The 16,826-nt window shown below is 43.5% G+C and overlaps 1 protein-coding gene across 10 annotated transcripts in view; it reads left to right on the top strand.

Moving 5' to 3' along the window:
- Window positions 1–16,826, top strand: part of EHBP1 (EH domain binding protein 1) — a 187,769-nt gene that overhangs the window by 140,600 nt on the left and 30,343 nt on the right. For 2 of the 10 annotated variants that reach the window (XM_065739575.1, XM_065739582.1), the window contains 5 exons: window positions 2,023–2,170; window positions 9,446–9,562; window positions 12,318–12,445; window positions 14,960–15,098; window positions 15,249–15,355. In XM_065739575.1, coding sequence (XP_065595647.1) covers window positions 2,023–2,170; window positions 9,446–9,562; window positions 12,318–12,445; window positions 14,960–15,098; window positions 15,249–15,355 — 639 coding nt within the window. Of the gene's footprint in view, window positions 1–2,022; window positions 2,171–9,445; window positions 9,563–12,317; window positions 12,446–14,956; window positions 15,099–15,248; window positions 15,356–16,826 lie in introns of all 10 variants that reach the window. The other 8 variants (XM_065739579.1, XM_065739584.1, XM_065739576.1 and 5 more) reach the window with 7 other exon arrangements.

The following is a 16,826-nucleotide window of genomic DNA, read 5'->3' as shown; positions in this document are numbered from 1 at the left end:
AGGGCTGTAACTCCTCCGTCCCCTTGGTGGATTTTTTTCAGCTGGGAGAATTCCCAACTCGAGCCTCCCCCCAGCAATTTGCTGTGTGAAACCAAGGGTGGGCAATTAGCGATTTGCTTTTTAGTAATTGTTCTGCAACTCCAGCCTGAGCTGCTGTGGTCTGCATACTTCTGCTCTAAATGCTGTTGTTCCTTCTGCGAGCCAAGCTCAGTAACCGGCGGTTCAGATACACGGACTGAATTGAAGCCGTAAATGTGCTGGGTTTCTCGTATCCGCTGGTGATGATTGGCTTAATCAGCACCAACACAGGGCACGGTAATCTGTGTTTGCTCGCGATCCCCGGGATGCTAATGACCGCGGTGTAATTCGGCCGGCAGCTCGGTGCAGGAGGGGAGAGGCCTCAAAGCACCTGGAGATGGGGATGGGGCCATCGAGCCACCCGGGATCCCCGGCACCAACTGCACACGTTCGTTTTTGAAAGCCACTTCAATCCAACCCACGGGTTCATTTATACCGAGAATGGCACTTTGTAGAGGATTGAGCAGTTGTATTCCATGTAAAATTTACTGCAATTAATGCTAGAGAATAGTGTGGGTTGGACCGGGAGCTGGTGCTGTGTCAGACCGGCTGTAAATGGCATTAAATTGATGTGTTGTGATAGGCACAGGAGCAGGGGGAGCTTTCCGGCTGTGTTTGCGGGTCCCCTCCCGAACAAGTCGCTGGTGGAACTGTTGCTCTGCGCCTTGCGGGCTGAGCAAGCGAACAAAGCGGTGCTCATCCTGCTGCAGGGCCACGCAGCAGTGTCTTCCGAGAGCAAGAACACGAGCAGAAAAGCAAATCGCGGCGATGCGATCTGATGGGGAATCGGAGCTCTGTCACTCAGGCACAAGATATTGTGCTGTGTCCATACGCTTTGTTTACCGTAGGGTTTTATGAGTTGTAACCTGCCCATGCAAGCTGTTAATGAGGCTAAATCTTGCTGCTTGAGGATTGAATTACAGCACACCTCTGGGCTAATGGTTATAAACAGAAAGTCCCATTAGGGCTGCATTCTGATTCATTCATTTGCATTTCTTCTATTGTGCCGAGAACAATGATGAGTAAATAGCTACAAACAAACAATTTACATGGAAATGGGTAAAATGTACCTAATTAGTATTTTGCGCTTGTTTCTATTAACGATTGCTTCAACTAAATAGCACTTAAGCAGAAGCCCTTAGCAGGTGTGGGATGCCGGTGGGCAGCCTGCCGGGCCAGCGGTCCAGAACTGGCGCTTGAGCCATCCCACTGAGCGGAGGCAGCGTGAGACCTGTCCCCTCCTGTTGGCCATGCTCTTATGGGCATGTCCCAGGGGCTGGCCAAGGGAGTGGGAACCGTCCTTCGCTCTTTTCCCAGCCGAACTTTGAAAAATACGTGTTCTGAAGATGGGGAAAGGCTTTCTTGTGTTCTTTTCTTCGTTGCTGACCAAAAGTCCTAACGACGGAGTGTTGGTTTTTCTTTCATTTTCATTTGTTTATTTTATTAAAAGGATTTATCCATTGAAGTCCAAGGGTGAGATTCCTTTCCACACGGCAGATTTGGGAAGTGAGCTTTGTGGAGGGGGTCGCCAAGAGCAACATCTGGCTTCTCCTGTCCATGCAGTGGGAGAATGCTACTCAAAGAAGCAGTTCAATTCAGTAAAGCCATTTCTGTAGCCACAGAGAGGTTTCCTGTAGTCACTGCTTCGAGACAAAAGTTGCTGAGAATTTTCCTCATCCTTTTTCTAGAACGTGATTTGTAAATTCTTTAGCTTGTCAATAATTAGGTTTCTATTGCAAAAATAATTCGAGGAGTGCTTGAAAAAAATCTGATTCATAGCAGTCTTTAAAAATTGTGGTGTGACACCCAACTGATACCGAGCATCCTATTTATAATGTGGGCCAAGCACCGTGCTGTAAACCAGTTACTATCATGATGATCAGATTGAGAATGAAATTGCATTTCTGTCAATTACTGACTTGGCAACTGTTCAATATATCTTAGCAGCAAGATGAAGAGCGGCGTCGGCAGCTGAGAGAGCGAGCTCGTCAGCTAATAGCAGAAGCTCGATCTGGAGTGAAGATGTCAGAACTTCCTAGCTACACTGAAATGGCTGCAGAAAAGTTGAAAGAAAGGTCAAAGGCATCTGGAGGTGAGCTAAGGAACTTTGTGTCTTACCCCTATGGCAACCTAGAAGCCAGAGAAGACCTTTTTGTGTGTCCCCTTTATTCACGCTTCAAAACCTTGTGTAGGAAATCGTTGTTCATCAGGTGGACATATCAATTGGGTGGCTGCAGATATGTGACCTGAATTAGGGTTTTGTCACTTAATTCCCGACAATTAGAAGAAAAGCATATATGTGAAAGGGAGGGAAAAGTGTTCTGTGTACATTGGCCCATTTGTACAGATGTGCCCATAGTTTTGGTAGCATTTCGTGATAATATCTCTTCAATGTGTAGCTTATGTAGGAGCGTAGACATACTATTTGGGGAAAATGACATTTGAAGTACTTTACGTTGTAGAGTCTTTACGTTGTATCAGATGTGTTCAAAAGACTGTTTTGGAAGAAATTTCTAAAGGAAGTCCGTGGGAGGTTGGGGCAACAACCTTTTGATTTTAAATGGCAGTCTTTTGACATACCACTTGCCTTTACAGGTTTTGAGTTGTAATATTGCTATAATGTTATTAAACTGACTTTGAAATGTCATTAAAATTCAGATACCTGCCAGTGCTATGAGCTGGAGTAATGTAGTGTCACTCAGTCTCAAATGGGTACTGAACACATTTCAGTACAAGCTTGCTCATTCGGTGTTTCCTACATGTTCAAGGTGGAAATTGTGTTTCTCCTGCTCACATGTAATTCTAAGCTGAGGTGTCAGGAAAATCCAGCTTTGCTTTCAGAATACATGTAGGTTCAACAACAGAAATTCAAGATTTTTTTTCTCTACCATTTTATATGCATATATATTTAAATGTATTCTTATTGCACCCCAAATCCTGCACACTTCTGTTCCATTTAATACCAAAGCGAAAAGCGGTTGTGTTGTCTCTCTGGTCTTCAGTCTTCTTCCCTTTGCCCAGCAAGCTTGCCAACAGCTTTCAATCATAAGTAGGGAAATTAAATTCTTGATGGGGAGGAAGTAAGACTTCATTATGAAACAACAAAAATGCCTTCTCAAAGTTTCCTCACCTCTGAAACATGCTGCAACCTACTGAAAAAAGAAAAGAAGAGGGGAAGGACTATGAGTAGTTGTTTCCATTGTGGGATTTTTCCAGCTCCAACCAATTTACTGGGAAAGTTCAGCCAAATGGGCCAAGCCCAGCAGCAATCAGCGACAGCGTGGATTTCCCCACCGAGCTGAACCATCTGTGGGAGCAAGATGGCACTGCACCTGGCTATTTATTACACAGTCTGTGATCTTCATCGCTATTCTCTATTTCCAGCTCTCCATCATAAAATCATAGAATGGTTTGTGTTAGAAGGGGCCCCAAAGATCATGAAGTTCCAGCCTCCCAGATCTGGTACTAGACCAGGTTGCCCAGGCTCCATCCAACTTGGTATTGAACACCTCCAGGGATGATTAATCCACAGCCTCTCTCATTCAGTTACTGGGCCCTCTTTTATCATGAAGGTTCACGTCTGCTCCTGCCATCCTTCCCTTCCACATGAGGGACACTTTCTGCGTGCATCCTGAGAGCTCAGCTTTGTGGTAGTTACCCTGCTTTGTCACGGTAACTCTCTTGAAGTGTTGCCAGGTAATATCTCAGTATGCATCCTTCTGGGAGGTAGCTTTCCCTGCTCAAATTTTAGGCTGCATTTTTGCTCTTCTGAAGCTTTTGCTCTTCCTTTATGAAACTGATGAGCAGTGCCCTTAGCCCTCATGCAGACGACCTGGAAGCGGTCATCTCCCATTCAAGCAAGGGCTTTTTCTCTATGTTGGCTAGGGTTCAAGTTCTTTCTCCTAAATAACAAAAACCTTCAACAAACTTCTGGCTTCACAGGGGCTGGGTCTCTTTTATGGGTTTTTCTCATTTTGCTAATACCTGCACTGTAATATTTCTTCAGTAGCCTTGCATTTTGTCATCAGGAGAACTTGATGTAGCACTCAATCCTGAAGGATACCCGCTACCTCATCCCGTTGTCCCAGAGCATAGGTGTGATTTTGGAATGTGCTTCCATCCCTCTGGGGTATGTCTGTGCAGCTGCATGCAGGCAAACGGGAGCTCTGCTTCCTGCAGCACTCAGGTACAGCTGCAAGGTGTTTCCAGATGTTATGCAGACCTGTTTGGGCAGTGCGTCGCTGATCTTCGCTGGATGAAGTGCAGTGCAGCAAGCTGTACAGCCGGTGCTGCTGTGTGCTGACCAGAGTTTACGTATTCCCAGCCAGCTGCAGGAACAGGCCGCAGGTTTTGTATATTTATATGTAGATTGCTTAAGCACTTGGAGAGTTCCAGTGTTATTAAAGGAGGAGACAGAGCATCTTCCGCATGGCTCTGCCACTCTGTTGGTAATTCCAGGTGCCACACCACATCCCTGATGCCAGAAATCAGTTCATTTGAAATTGAGCAGTTCTGGGAAATGGCATCAACACTTTATAAACCAGATATATTATAATTACTTCTGGTTTTCGTCTTCTTCGTTATTTGATTTCCAGCAAAAATAAGGATTTAACAAACGAAGTCTCCTTTTTGTGTCTGGATTCTGAATACTACTCCTAATTGCATCCACACGTAGCAGTTCTTTTTCTCTGTGGTCCTGTATTCCCTATACAGTACCCATGACAAGCTTATAGTAATATGCCTTCTGAGCTTTCTCGTCCATTATGTTTCATTAATCTCTTCTTTTGCATTGATTGCTACATTTAATTTACAGAAAGGGAATGTAGCACATCATTTTCCTCTCTCTTAATTCAGTTCTTCCAGGAAAAAAAAATAATGTATTTCAGCTTTGGGATTTTGGAGGTTTTAAAGACTTCTTGATGACTGTTGGTGGTGAAAATCTGAATAGTGTTTCGGAATGCTTATGGAGAGTTTTCTGTTTTGGGACTGGTGCTACATTCTCAGTCAGAAGGCTTTTTTTAATCGTGGTCTGTGAAAATGAGATGCCTATGGCAAGTACAAACTTTCCTGGATAAGCAGCATCGTTTGCTGCGAAATCCAGTCATTTTCAGTAGGTTATTTGGCACGTGAGACAAAATACTTCTTTCTGCCAACTGCCAGAGGGTGTGGGGTGGCACCTTCAGATTTATTACATGTCCTGCTAGCTTCCGGCTGATAAGCAGATGCCTTGAGATGGGGCCAGGGACAATGCTGAGATAGGAATCCAAATATCCTCCCTCCTCCCAGCAGCGGTGGGGCAAAGGAATTGGCATCTTATCTAGGTACTGTCTGCACGCAGCGGGACGCCTATCTCCCCTTTGGGATTGGGGCAGTGTTTTCTTTCCTCGCTGCGTGTCCCCAGCCTTCCTATGCGATGACCTGTGGGCAAGGAAGGGCTGACGTCCCAGGTGTCCAAAGGGCAGGGAGGGAGAGGCAGCAGGAGGGCTGCCCAGAAAAGCACCCAAAATAGGCAAAACTGCGAGGACAGGAGAAGGTGGACTCAAGAATGGAAAGGAAGAGAGACGTTAGAAGAGCAGGGATGGAAGAAAAGTGGAAAAGAGGCATCCAGGTGTGTAGTGAGAAAAAAAAAAGTTTTTCAAAACAAAACGGAGTTAAAAACTGGAAGAGTGGACTGCAGTTCCAAAACTCACCACGTGAGCTGGCTGATATTGTATTGCACTCTGATACTGAAAGTTTGCAAGGTGCGTCAGAGATGTTATTTCTGAGGCAGTGATTTGAAGGGAGCGTGCCTAGCAGCTCAGTTTTGCACCGTGCTTGGTCTCCTACTTGTAAACCAGGGTTAATTCCTCAGTTTAATATTTGTAACAAGCAGCGTTTATATGTATTGGCAGTTCCTGCTGTTCTTTCTTGTTCCAGCATCTGATTTCTTGTACACTTGAAGCAGTATTTCAACTCTACCTTTCTTCCAGTCCCCACGTTTCTTCGTTACTGTTCAGTTGCTCCTGTCACATCCCATAGCCTCAAGTGAACTTCACACTTGAAAGGAAAGAAATTAAATATCCAAATTCTACAAGCTTGAAAGATTTCCCAGAGACAATGCTGGAGGCTGGAGATAGCTTCTTCCCTGATGGCAAATACTGCTCTTGCAGCAGCAGAGGAAACGTAACGGGTACTTTTCCCACAGACGTACTCCAACTCCCAGCAACGCTTTTGTCTCAGAGAGGGAATTGTTCCTTCTGTATTTTGTCTGTTGCAATTCCTTCACACGTTGATCTTTTTTCCTCCACGATTCTGGCTTTTCTGTATAGTTCCAAAATGTTTTTATTTTACTGTGTCAGTCATTGCAGTCCATGCTCTGTCGACAATGGTCAGTGCTGTTCAGTTGTTGACTTAATTGCTTATCTTTAATTCTTCTTTTCTTTCTAATTTCTTCTCCACTTGGTAAAGGTTTGTTGTCTTTCTAGGATCTCTATTTACCCATTTTTCAAGGAAGCAATTCTTGCACAGTCTTCTAATTCTGTGCCCTGCTTCTGGACCAAGTGCTTCACATTTTTCACACGAGTAATTTGCTCTTTCCTTAGAAGATGTCTGTTATCTCTTTGTCACATTGTTCCTTTTAACATTTATATTTGGAAAATCTTGTTGTAACATGTTTCCCAAACACATTTACTTCTTTAATACACTTGAAGAACATGAAACCTGGAGGGGCAAAAAAAAAAAAAAAGAGTAGTTTAAAACAAAGAAACTTTGTCAGTTTTGAAAAGTATTGGAAAACTTCTGAAATTCCTTGAAAATAATGCTTTTAATTGACAATGTTCTGATAATCATACTCAGTCAATCTGCCAACCTTAAACTAAATACTAGGTCAGGTCATTGTCTGCCACTAGGAACTGGTGTCCTCAACGTTCCCTTCTCTTCTGTTAACCTAAAACTATGGTGTCAAAGGCATTGCCTCTGATTTCATCTTGCTGTATTAAAAAAAAAAAAGTTATATAATCCAATACGGGCATTCAGTAACCAGCAGTTGTCAGTCGAAGCTGTTCTGACATGTCTGGCACCCTGCTGGGTTGCCTGCTCTTTGCGAGCTGACCTTGCTTGCTGACTCCCTGGGGTGCTATGGAAGGCATCCAGGCTTGAGGTGCCACCGCAGTGTCCCTCTCCCTTTCTCTTCCACCTCTTCCAAAGCTCTGTGCCCTTCGGCTGCTCTTAGCCCACCAAAGAGCACCTTGGCCAGAGTGCCATTGGATTTTCCTGCACCATCACGAGGGACTTCAGACTGTGTTTCCTGATGAAAAAAAGATGCTGATGCACCTCGTGACAGTGTTACTTTAGATCCACTGCTGCCCCCACGTTACTGCTTTGTCTTTGTTCCCTTTGTCTTCCATTTGCTCTTTATCCCATCCGTCTGCCAGTGTGGTGGTGGATCCGCTGTTCCCCTCTGCTTCGTACAGCTGCCTCCCTTGGATCACAGAGCCAGCTGTGTTAATGTAAATGGAAGCAGGAGAAATACTGCGGAGTCCTGAGTGTTTTTTTCCACCTGAAGAACTGCCTGGTCGCAGGTACTGGTTTGGCTGAGGAGAGCAGGTCACCAGCTCAAGCTGAGCCACGTGGGGAGAGAGCTGACCAGCAAGAGTTAGTGGAGAGGAGCCTGGGGAAGTTGTGGCGGTCAGCTGAAATGGAGAGTCCTGCAGCATCCTGCTGATGTCCTACTGACGCAGACCGTTTCTGCAGCAAGCAAGCAGCCTGTACTGAAATAGAAACTTCTTTGTGCCTTTGTCATTGAAAGCCTTTCTCTGAATCGGCAAAGCTGCTTGGAAGTCTGATAATTACAGAGGAACTGAGGGAGCGGCTAGTTAGAAAGGAGTAGCAGACGCACACACAAAAAAGCCAGAAAGCTCCTACAGTGGGAATTGCAGGGATGACAGAGATATAGAGGTGAGGAAAAGAAACAGCCGTACAGCCTGAGTGTTAGCAGTGTGGGCCTGGAGTGCAATCTGCAGGTCTGAGGGTGAGTTTGGTGTACTTCAGAGACAGGTGACAAGCCATCAGCACCAATCCCAGGCCTCTGTTGTATCTCGGTATTGTCATCCTGGTACAACACTTGGGATCCTTTTTGTTAGATGATGTCAGAATGTATCAATGGTCTGTAATTAGGTTCAGCATTTTTCCCTGTTGTGCAATGTTTTAAAGGTCCTGCAGTTACTCTATACTTGTTCTTTCTCCTGGCATGTTTCAGCCTTCTCTTTTTCATCACTTTTATATGCGTGCATACATGCATAGGAAAAAAATGTTAGTGTAAGTCTGAACAAGTGTAGATAGCACACGGTATGAGACTTAGAAGTGAGTAAATACAATGCAGCTACATGCTTTGAAAATATTATTCTAGCTTTTATGGACCTTGTTTAATTTCATTGTATATTTGTATTGAACATGTGAGTCAGGATTATTCCTGGGATCTGCTTCACAATTCGACACTTACTATTTGATCTTTCTCAGGTTACTTACTCTTTCTGTGCCATAATTCACCTACATCGTCATCATCATAATTGTAATTATAATAATTACCTACTTCATAAAACATTACGGGGCTAATTTACAGGTAATATTCATGAGCCGCTCTGAGAAACCCAAGAGGAGGGATGCCATAAAAATATCGAGTGTAATTATTATTATTATTTTATTTAAAATGTACATCACTTACAAACACTCCTGATTCAGGGCGCCGCAGCGAGGCAGGGGGGTGCTCCTGTTGCAACCTAGGTCCCCACTTGCTACGCATCACATCTCGCAGGGAGATGTTCCTGCTCCCATCAGAGGTGGTGGCAGACCCAAAGATAAAAGCAGGGTGTAGGGATCACGTATCTGTGCCAGATAAGGAGCAGCACGGTTCTCTGAGCTGGGAGCCCAGTGCTGGTAGCTGCTGCCTTTCTGGAGAGACTGGAGCTCCCAGTTCCTGGTGCTGGCCAGGCCCATTCAGAGCCACCGTACGCCGGCATCAGCACCTATATCCCACTTTGCGTTACAGAGAGCTGGGAGCCTGGGGAAGATCATTATGACTCAAGTTATAAGGAAGAGCACATGTGCTTTTTAGAGTTAGGCAGACACTCAGCACAGTGAGCAGCCGCTGCTGAGGCCAGGCTTGCCTTTATTGTAACAGGAGCTTCCAGCAGAGCTCCCTGTGTGTATATCAGATTGCATCCAAACAAAGATAAACCCATGAGTGGACTGGGTGAAATCTTCTTCCACACTTATTTAATGATTTGCATTTTTATCATAACACAGCTTGTTCTCTAAAGTATTCTTTTTTTTTTAGCATTGTGGCGCATGAACATAAGACAGTACTAACCTTAATGCTGTATTCCTACAGATGAGGATGAGGATGATGATAATATTGAGATAGATACTAACGAGGAGGTTCCTGAATGCTCTGTTACTGGAGGTGGAGATGAGCTTACTAACCTAGAAAATGACCTTGATTCAACGGGTAATTTAAATAATGGCTATTTTGTGTATTTTGCATGACTAACTCTCCGTCATCGTAGGTAGTGTTGTGCTGCTTCTCTCTGTCATAACTTTATTTCTTCGTGCCTTTTCATGTCTTCAAACCCTACTGTTTATTCTGCTTGGGTATTTTGCATTCACATGTGGTCGAAATTTAAAATCAGCAGCAAAATTATTATTTCCGATAGTGGCAAATTTAAACATCTCTTTTTTTTTGATGGGGAAAAGGCTTTAGGCTAGATCTGTAAAATGGAAGCAAATGTGTCTCTGTGTAGACCTGATACCCTTCCAGCTTCTACCAGGGGACCAGCTCTACAGATTGGAGCAGAATTACTCCTATTTACTTTTTAAAGTTAAAGTAATACTGTTTTTTAATAACATGTTGTGAAATCATTCATACTCTAGTAGAGATGCTTGCATTATCCATCATATTACAAGCTGGTCCGATAGAAATAAATCATTGTAGTGGTATTTCCACCTTCGAAACTTGTAGACCAGCAAAACTGGAGCTCAAGTTTCTCCACAGATGAGAAACATGTCAGAGTTGTACAAGGAAGGGATTTTGTGCTTGGTACGTCTGCCAGCTACCAGTGGCCCCGGCGAATGCTGGGGGCCTCTTTGCTGTGTGATCTGACCCTTGGCCCACCACAGGCTCCTTTGAGCTTCAGCAGCCAGAGGAGTGTGGCAAGCACTGGGCAATAGCAAGATCCAGGGAGTGCAAATGGGAGCTTCTTCCAGTAGCTGTTGACTTGGTTCAGCCCATGCCGGCTGGACCCAAGTGTGTAACCCATGAGATATTCAATCAGAACACTTCATTTAGTGTTTGCTCTTTGCAAATTACTTCAGCAGTGATGTGTATACATTGTAGTCGTTTCCTTCAGTTGCATTAGCAAGCCGGTCTTCTCTAGAGTGCAGAAGGTATGAGTCATGTCCTTTATTTTTTTATTTGAGGATTTCCAAAGACATAAGAAAATACATGTAGTGTTTCCAGCATTTTACTTACGCTGATTTAGTGTAGCATCCTGTCAAATGATTTTCCAATAAATTCTGGTTTGTTTTAGGAGAAATAAAAAATCGGTGAATGATTATTCCTGTCACATAGCCCCAGGGACTTGCCCACGTTTATTTCTATGGGCCTTTATTTTTTAAGAAATACCTTCTTGGGAATATAAAACGCTGCACACACTTCCACCATGGGAAGGCGTTCTGGAGAAAAAGCTGGGACCTGGTTTTGCAGGTCTGTCTGCACATTAGCCAGATGGACAGACAGCGTTGTTCAAACGAGCGAGGAAGAAGGTGATCAACAATACAAAAAGCAGCCTGATGCTGTGATAGAGATCAGTGCACACAGATTTTGGTGGATTTCTGCCAATTCATACCAAGTTCTAACGAAGGCAGAATCCCCTGGGAGCGTCTAAACACAGAACTGTAAGGGACACTTCACATTTGGTGTCGTTATTGACTGTGTTAATTAATTTGTCCCCTGCTGAATCTTAGTCCCTCCTATCTATCTCAAGAAAAGTTTGTGTGTGTGTGTGTGTTGTTTTTGTTGGGTTTTTTTTACTGCAGGTTGTTGGTTTTAGATATTGCATCTGTCTGTGTTTGTCAGCTCTGCTACCATACGCCACTCTGAAATGTATCTGATAAAATGTGAACCTCTTATATCATAGTTATTACATGATGTTTATGTATAAACCCATGAGAATGTGCATGTACTTACATGTGAGCCTCAATTAAGGGCACCCTGGCTGGGTGTGCCAGAGGAAAGGGAAACTATCCTTCGTCATCACCCAGCCCAGCCTGCTGCTGCTGCAGGCAAGCATCGTTTGATTTCTAGCATGCCAAAAATACTTGGGCTAATGTGAATCAAAACTTGGAAAGGAGGTATGTGGCAGAACGCTTATGGCCCCACTTCCTTCTCCAGCATACAGGGAAAACTCTGTAGGAAAGCATTACATGTGTAGGTGATGTGTGCTGCATGTCTGCACGATCAACCTGCGTGTAGAGATTGAGCATTACTGGGAAATAAAATTCTCAGCTGTCATTTGTTGGGGCTCTGATCTGAGATCCTAAAAGTGATGGGAAAATTCTGTGGGGTCCAGCAGGTTTTGAATCTGTCCCTTCGATGCCGTTCTGACGTGTTTTATGGCATTCCTGGCCTCAATGTGTTCTATAAATCACAGTAAAATATTACTAGAAAGCTGGCTCTTTTGATACTGCAATTGTAATGTTTAGCAGCTGTGCCAAGGAGCCTTAGGATGAATGAGTAGTTCATAAACTTGAGGAGTTATCAGTACTTATGGTGTGCGATAAATTGTGATATGTCATCTGAAAATAAATGGCTCTTTAAGTGTGTTTTAATACCAAATCATAAGTCAGAACAGGTTGGGAGGAACTGGGCCTCAACACTGTCTGTTTTCTGTGTTTTTCATCTACTCTCTTCAGGCTGTGTGTACTTGTTTAGATGAGCGCAGTATTTTTTAACATATGTTTTTTGGAAAAAAAAAAAAAGAAGTAAATATCAGAATGTAATTGTGCATGGCACAAATCTACACCAGTCTGAATTGCAAAAAAAAATATATATATATATATATATATAATAATCCTTCTAGTTTCTACTTTTTAGTTGCAAATTATAGTAAAGTGAATGAAATCTACCTTTTAAATCGGTACATTGTTGTGCCGACTCTGCATTTAAATGCATCTCACTCTGTTGTATGTGGTATTTGCATATTTAGCAGAACAAAACAGTAAGTTGGTGGATTTGAAGCTGAAGAAGACCCTAGAAACTCAGCCACAGGTGGCAAATTCACTCTCCAGTGCTGCTCAGAAAGCTGTAACTGATAGCTCAGAGCAAGACGTTAAGGTAAGTTTTGATTAACGCTTTTGTCTCAGTACCTGTGTGTTTTGATTTCTGTTTGTACTTTGTGATGAGGAAAATGATTTCTTACCAAATCCTTCACAGCAAGAAATGCAGAGCATCTTTGCGGCGTGCCTTGCAGTGTGCCGGGGCGCTTTTTTTTCTGTTGATTAAGCAACACGTTTTCCTCTCTTTTTGCATCTTGACGCTTGTAATTGGCATAAAGGCAGCATCACCTCGGTGTTGGCAGCGCTGGGGCTGCCACTTGGATAAGGAGCACATCGTGGGCTGTGCCCTGTGTGTGCTGCTCAGCAGCCGGGCTCCAGGAGCAGCCCTGGCCTCGGTGCTTTGCTTCCCTTCGCAGCCTGGCCCTCTCTTTTCTCTTGCACTGAAACTAAGCTGTGTTCCATTTTAAAGGCATACATACTTGGGTACTTGACAACGAGCGCTCCTGAGAAGAAAAGAAACCAGTATGTGGTGCGTGCGGTTGCTTTGCCCATTCGAGACGTTCACCCCTTCAGCAAAAAGCACGCACCCATCAATTTTCCGTTTAATTTTCTTAATTAGCCCCCTTGTGTTCTTACTATTATTTTTTTGTTTTGTTTTGTTTTAAAAAAGCAGCCCCTGTATGTCATGAATATCCCTATGGCTCTGGGGCACTTCCAGTTGGGTATAACTTTTCACCCACCTGCAGTCTGTGGGGAAAGCGCTGCTGACTGAAAGGATTTCCTTCCCCAGATACAGAGATGCTTTGAAGTCCCAAAACAATGACTTTCATTGCTTTTCCCTTACACTGTCGGTTCCTATAAATTGGTGATGAAAGTGTGTGGCAGCAGCAGAGGACTTTCGGTCTCTATCTTTGAACAAAAGGAAGCCTGGATCAAGTCTGATTTTTGCGTTCAATTTAGCTTTCTGCAGTGGATTTAATGCAAAATGAAGCTGGCCCAAGAATAATACAATGGATTGAAAAGGCTAACTGAATTAGTGGGCTTAGAGGAATACATTTGTAAAGTGGCAGAAGTCCCTAGTCATAAAAAGGTTTCCTAAAATGGGATTTACTGGCTAATCACACCGATATTTTAGCATGTTGCCAGGCCTAAAAAAAATTAGTGGTGTTTGTTTGTTTTGGTAAAGACTCGAGTTTAGGCTGTCAGCTTGTTCTTGTGCTGCTAACAGGAAACCGCATTCTGTTTACCCAGCATCATCTCTGCCCGCCTGGTGCAGCTGAGGAGCCCTGCGCCAGGCAGGAGCAATACTTTTTAAGCTTAATTCCACAAATGAGGCCGGGGCCGCCTCCATTAGGGGAACACGGCACCACCTTGCTTGATGAAAAAGGGATTTCTCTTCTCTAAAAAGCTCCTGCCGACGAGCGGGGTTTTTAAGGTGCTCCTACAAAAGGTGTGACTTAACAGTTTATCTTTAAGGAAGAGTTTGAAAGCGGCTTTATAAGGAGTATATGGTGTCCATCTGTTCTCGGGGAGCTCTCGGCATTGAGTCGGATTTGTTTTTTAATAAAATGCAGTTTACACGTTTATAAATGAGGCATTCTGTGTTTGTGGAAAAGGATAAACTGTTACCTTCCCTGGAGGATTGTGTATCCCCGGCCTCCTTGAGGCTAGAGAATAGGCCATTGGAGAACTCCCTCATTACCGATTGTCTCAATGCAGAGGAAGGGCAAAGTCTTGGTAGCTTTTGATAACCAGTTTCAGCATTCAGCAGGCTTAGCTATTAGTCATGCATCTTAGCCTTTCCCTATTTACTTTCAAAACACTTAATAAAAATAATAAAAGATTAGGTATAAAATGAAATATTTGTTTGGTACACAGCACCTCGGTATCTGCAGCTTCCACACACTGCGGTGGTTCAGTCTTCTGGGATATTTCACGTCGACAGAACCATTTGAATTTGTTACCAGTATTAACATAGGAAGCCCTGGAAAAAGATAATTGTAGTTTCCTTAGCTGTAAAGGGCTTACTTACAAATCTGGCTTTGGAAAGTTATAGCTGATGAAATGCAGTTCAGTGGGGTAGTATTATAATCCTACCTTTTAGCCTTCATCCAGCATTAGTGGTTTATCTCAATGGGCATAAAATTAGAAACTAGTTCTTCTTGTCGTACAAGGCTGGGGGACTGTAGGAAGCAGACAATTCCTTCCCGGCTGGCGGCATGGCACGGCACGGCACCGGGCTGCGGCACGGCACCGGCAGCACTCGGCAGCGCCATCCGGGCACCCCCAGCTCAGCCAGGGCAGGAGGGGGCCCAAAGAGCAAAACCCAACCGCTGCCACCGCACACGCAGCAAAAAAATGGAAAGTTACTCACTCCTCTCTTTTTTTTTTTTTTTTTTTTCCTCCCCCTTTGCAGCTGACACTTTCGAGCTGTACAAACTGTGGTCCGAGTTGGGAAATCTTCTCTTTGCACAACCTGCCTTGTGTTCCCCCCACCGAAACGTACCTTTCGAATTAGTGTCTCCGCGTTTGTAAACAAAAGAAACTGTTGTGTGCCTTGTTTTCCTAGCAGAATGGAACAGAGGAGCATCGTGCTGAGCGATTACAAAAAGCAGCAGAACGTTTTAGAAATCCTGTTGTGTTCAGCAAGGACTCCACCGTCAGAAAAACTCAGCTCCAGTCTTTCAGTCAGTATGTGGAGAGCAGACCAGGTAGGAGAAAATACAAAACGTGTTTTCCCATCTTATGATTTAATAATATTTAACAATAAATATATTAAAACCCGATAATGTAAGTCCCCGTTTCAATACATAAATATCAAGCTTTATAATAATTTTACATGTCTTTCCCCTTTTTTCAAGAGATGAAAAGGCAGAGATCAATACAGGAAGATACAAAGAGAGGAAATGAGGAGAAGGCTGCGATAACTGAGACTCAGAGGAAGCCATCAGAAGATGAAGTGCTTAATGTATATTAATTTTTTGTCTGGTTTCATGATTGCTGATAATTCTAAACTGTATGTGGAAATAGTGCCTTTATTTGTTAAAATGAGATGTTAGGTTTTTTTAGATGTCAATCTCCAGTGCATTCAAAGCAGAGTGAGAGGGGTGCACTGTTGAATTAGTCTGCAGTGTGGTGATAATTGTCAGATAAAAAAAATGAATTTTTCAGAGTTCCACAGCCCCAGCTTCCTTGAGACATTTCCATCAGGGCACTTCCCATAAAGAGATTCCAGTATTGATCTACCGGGAGGATTTTAATTATTACAATAGCAGATACCGCAGAGCTGCAGTTAGAGGGAAGAGTCACATGAGACCTGCTAGAATTTCTCAGCCAACCCATTTTGTTGGCTTGGGTTAATGGGTGTTCAACCTTTCCATTATCCAGATCAGCCGTGAATTACTAGCTGAATGATGTTTGCATTAATATAATATATATGGTAATTTCTTCACTTAATTAACGGGGAGGTTCAGCTCAGTAGGGGTATGGGCTGATCATGTGTAAAATTGATTTGTGAGGGAAATATTTGATAGACCGCAGGGAGAAAGCTGGTTTTGATGGACAGCTGTGGGACAGAAGCAGGAAGAACAAGTTTCACCCTGATTTTTTTTTTTTGTCTGAAAACACAACGCAGCCTTTGATAGCAGTCGCTCACTCCTCTCCCCAGTTTACCTCAATACTTGTGTCCTTTTTGCTGGAGCAGTCTGGAGCTGAGGAGAGATTTCGTAGCGCTGTCACTCCTACCCTGAAACGTCCAACTTTTCACAAGCCTGACAGTTATTTTTAGCGTAGTCGTACTTTCAGAGTTGAAAAGCTCTGGCACAGTAAGTCCGCATTACGTATGCAGATGATACACGTGAACTCTAGGGATATTTCAGCCTGACACAGCATTTCTTTTCATCTTCTAATAACAATTGTTAACAATTATGCGTGCTGACATTAGGGAAGTTTTCGTACTATTTTCAATTAATTATAGTTGATGAAAGGCAATATATTGCGCATCGCCTCAGCTCCGCGCACTGATTTTTTTTCCCTTCAGGGACTGCTCTCCGGTACTTTTGCTGTTGTTTCTCTGGCTGTATGTCAGGTGGAAAAGGGTTTTCAATGAACTGATACTGTTGGCTGTTGTGTAAGAAAAGGACCAAGTTACTGGGAGCATAACACTCTGAGATTCACGCACTCCAATTTCAAACATCAGTGCTCATTACTGGTCTTGGAAGTTCAGCCAGTCTTGCAGCCCTCACTTTTGAGTATGTCTTTATTTGAAATAACGTGTTGACATTATTATTATTGCACCTATCACTTGAATATGAAGCTGAACACACCATTTCAGATACATTTGCAGAAAAACAATTGAAAACGTTCAGTGAAAGTATCTGTGGCCCTTACACAGCAACAAGCTAGGCTCCAGTAGGGATGAACATCCCAGAGAAAAAAGC

The sequence above is a fragment of the Cyrtonyx montezumae genome, unplaced genomic scaffold (assembly GCF_038088225.1).
Source record: "Cyrtonyx montezumae isolate F1298 unplaced genomic scaffold, pur_monq_1.0 scaffold_24, whole genome shotgun sequence".
Classification (NCBI taxonomy): domain Eukaryota; kingdom Metazoa; phylum Chordata; class Aves; order Galliformes; family Odontophoridae; genus Cyrtonyx; species Cyrtonyx montezumae.
Note: the sequence above shows the minus strand (reverse complement) of the source record. Positions and strands in the feature narration are given on the sequence as shown.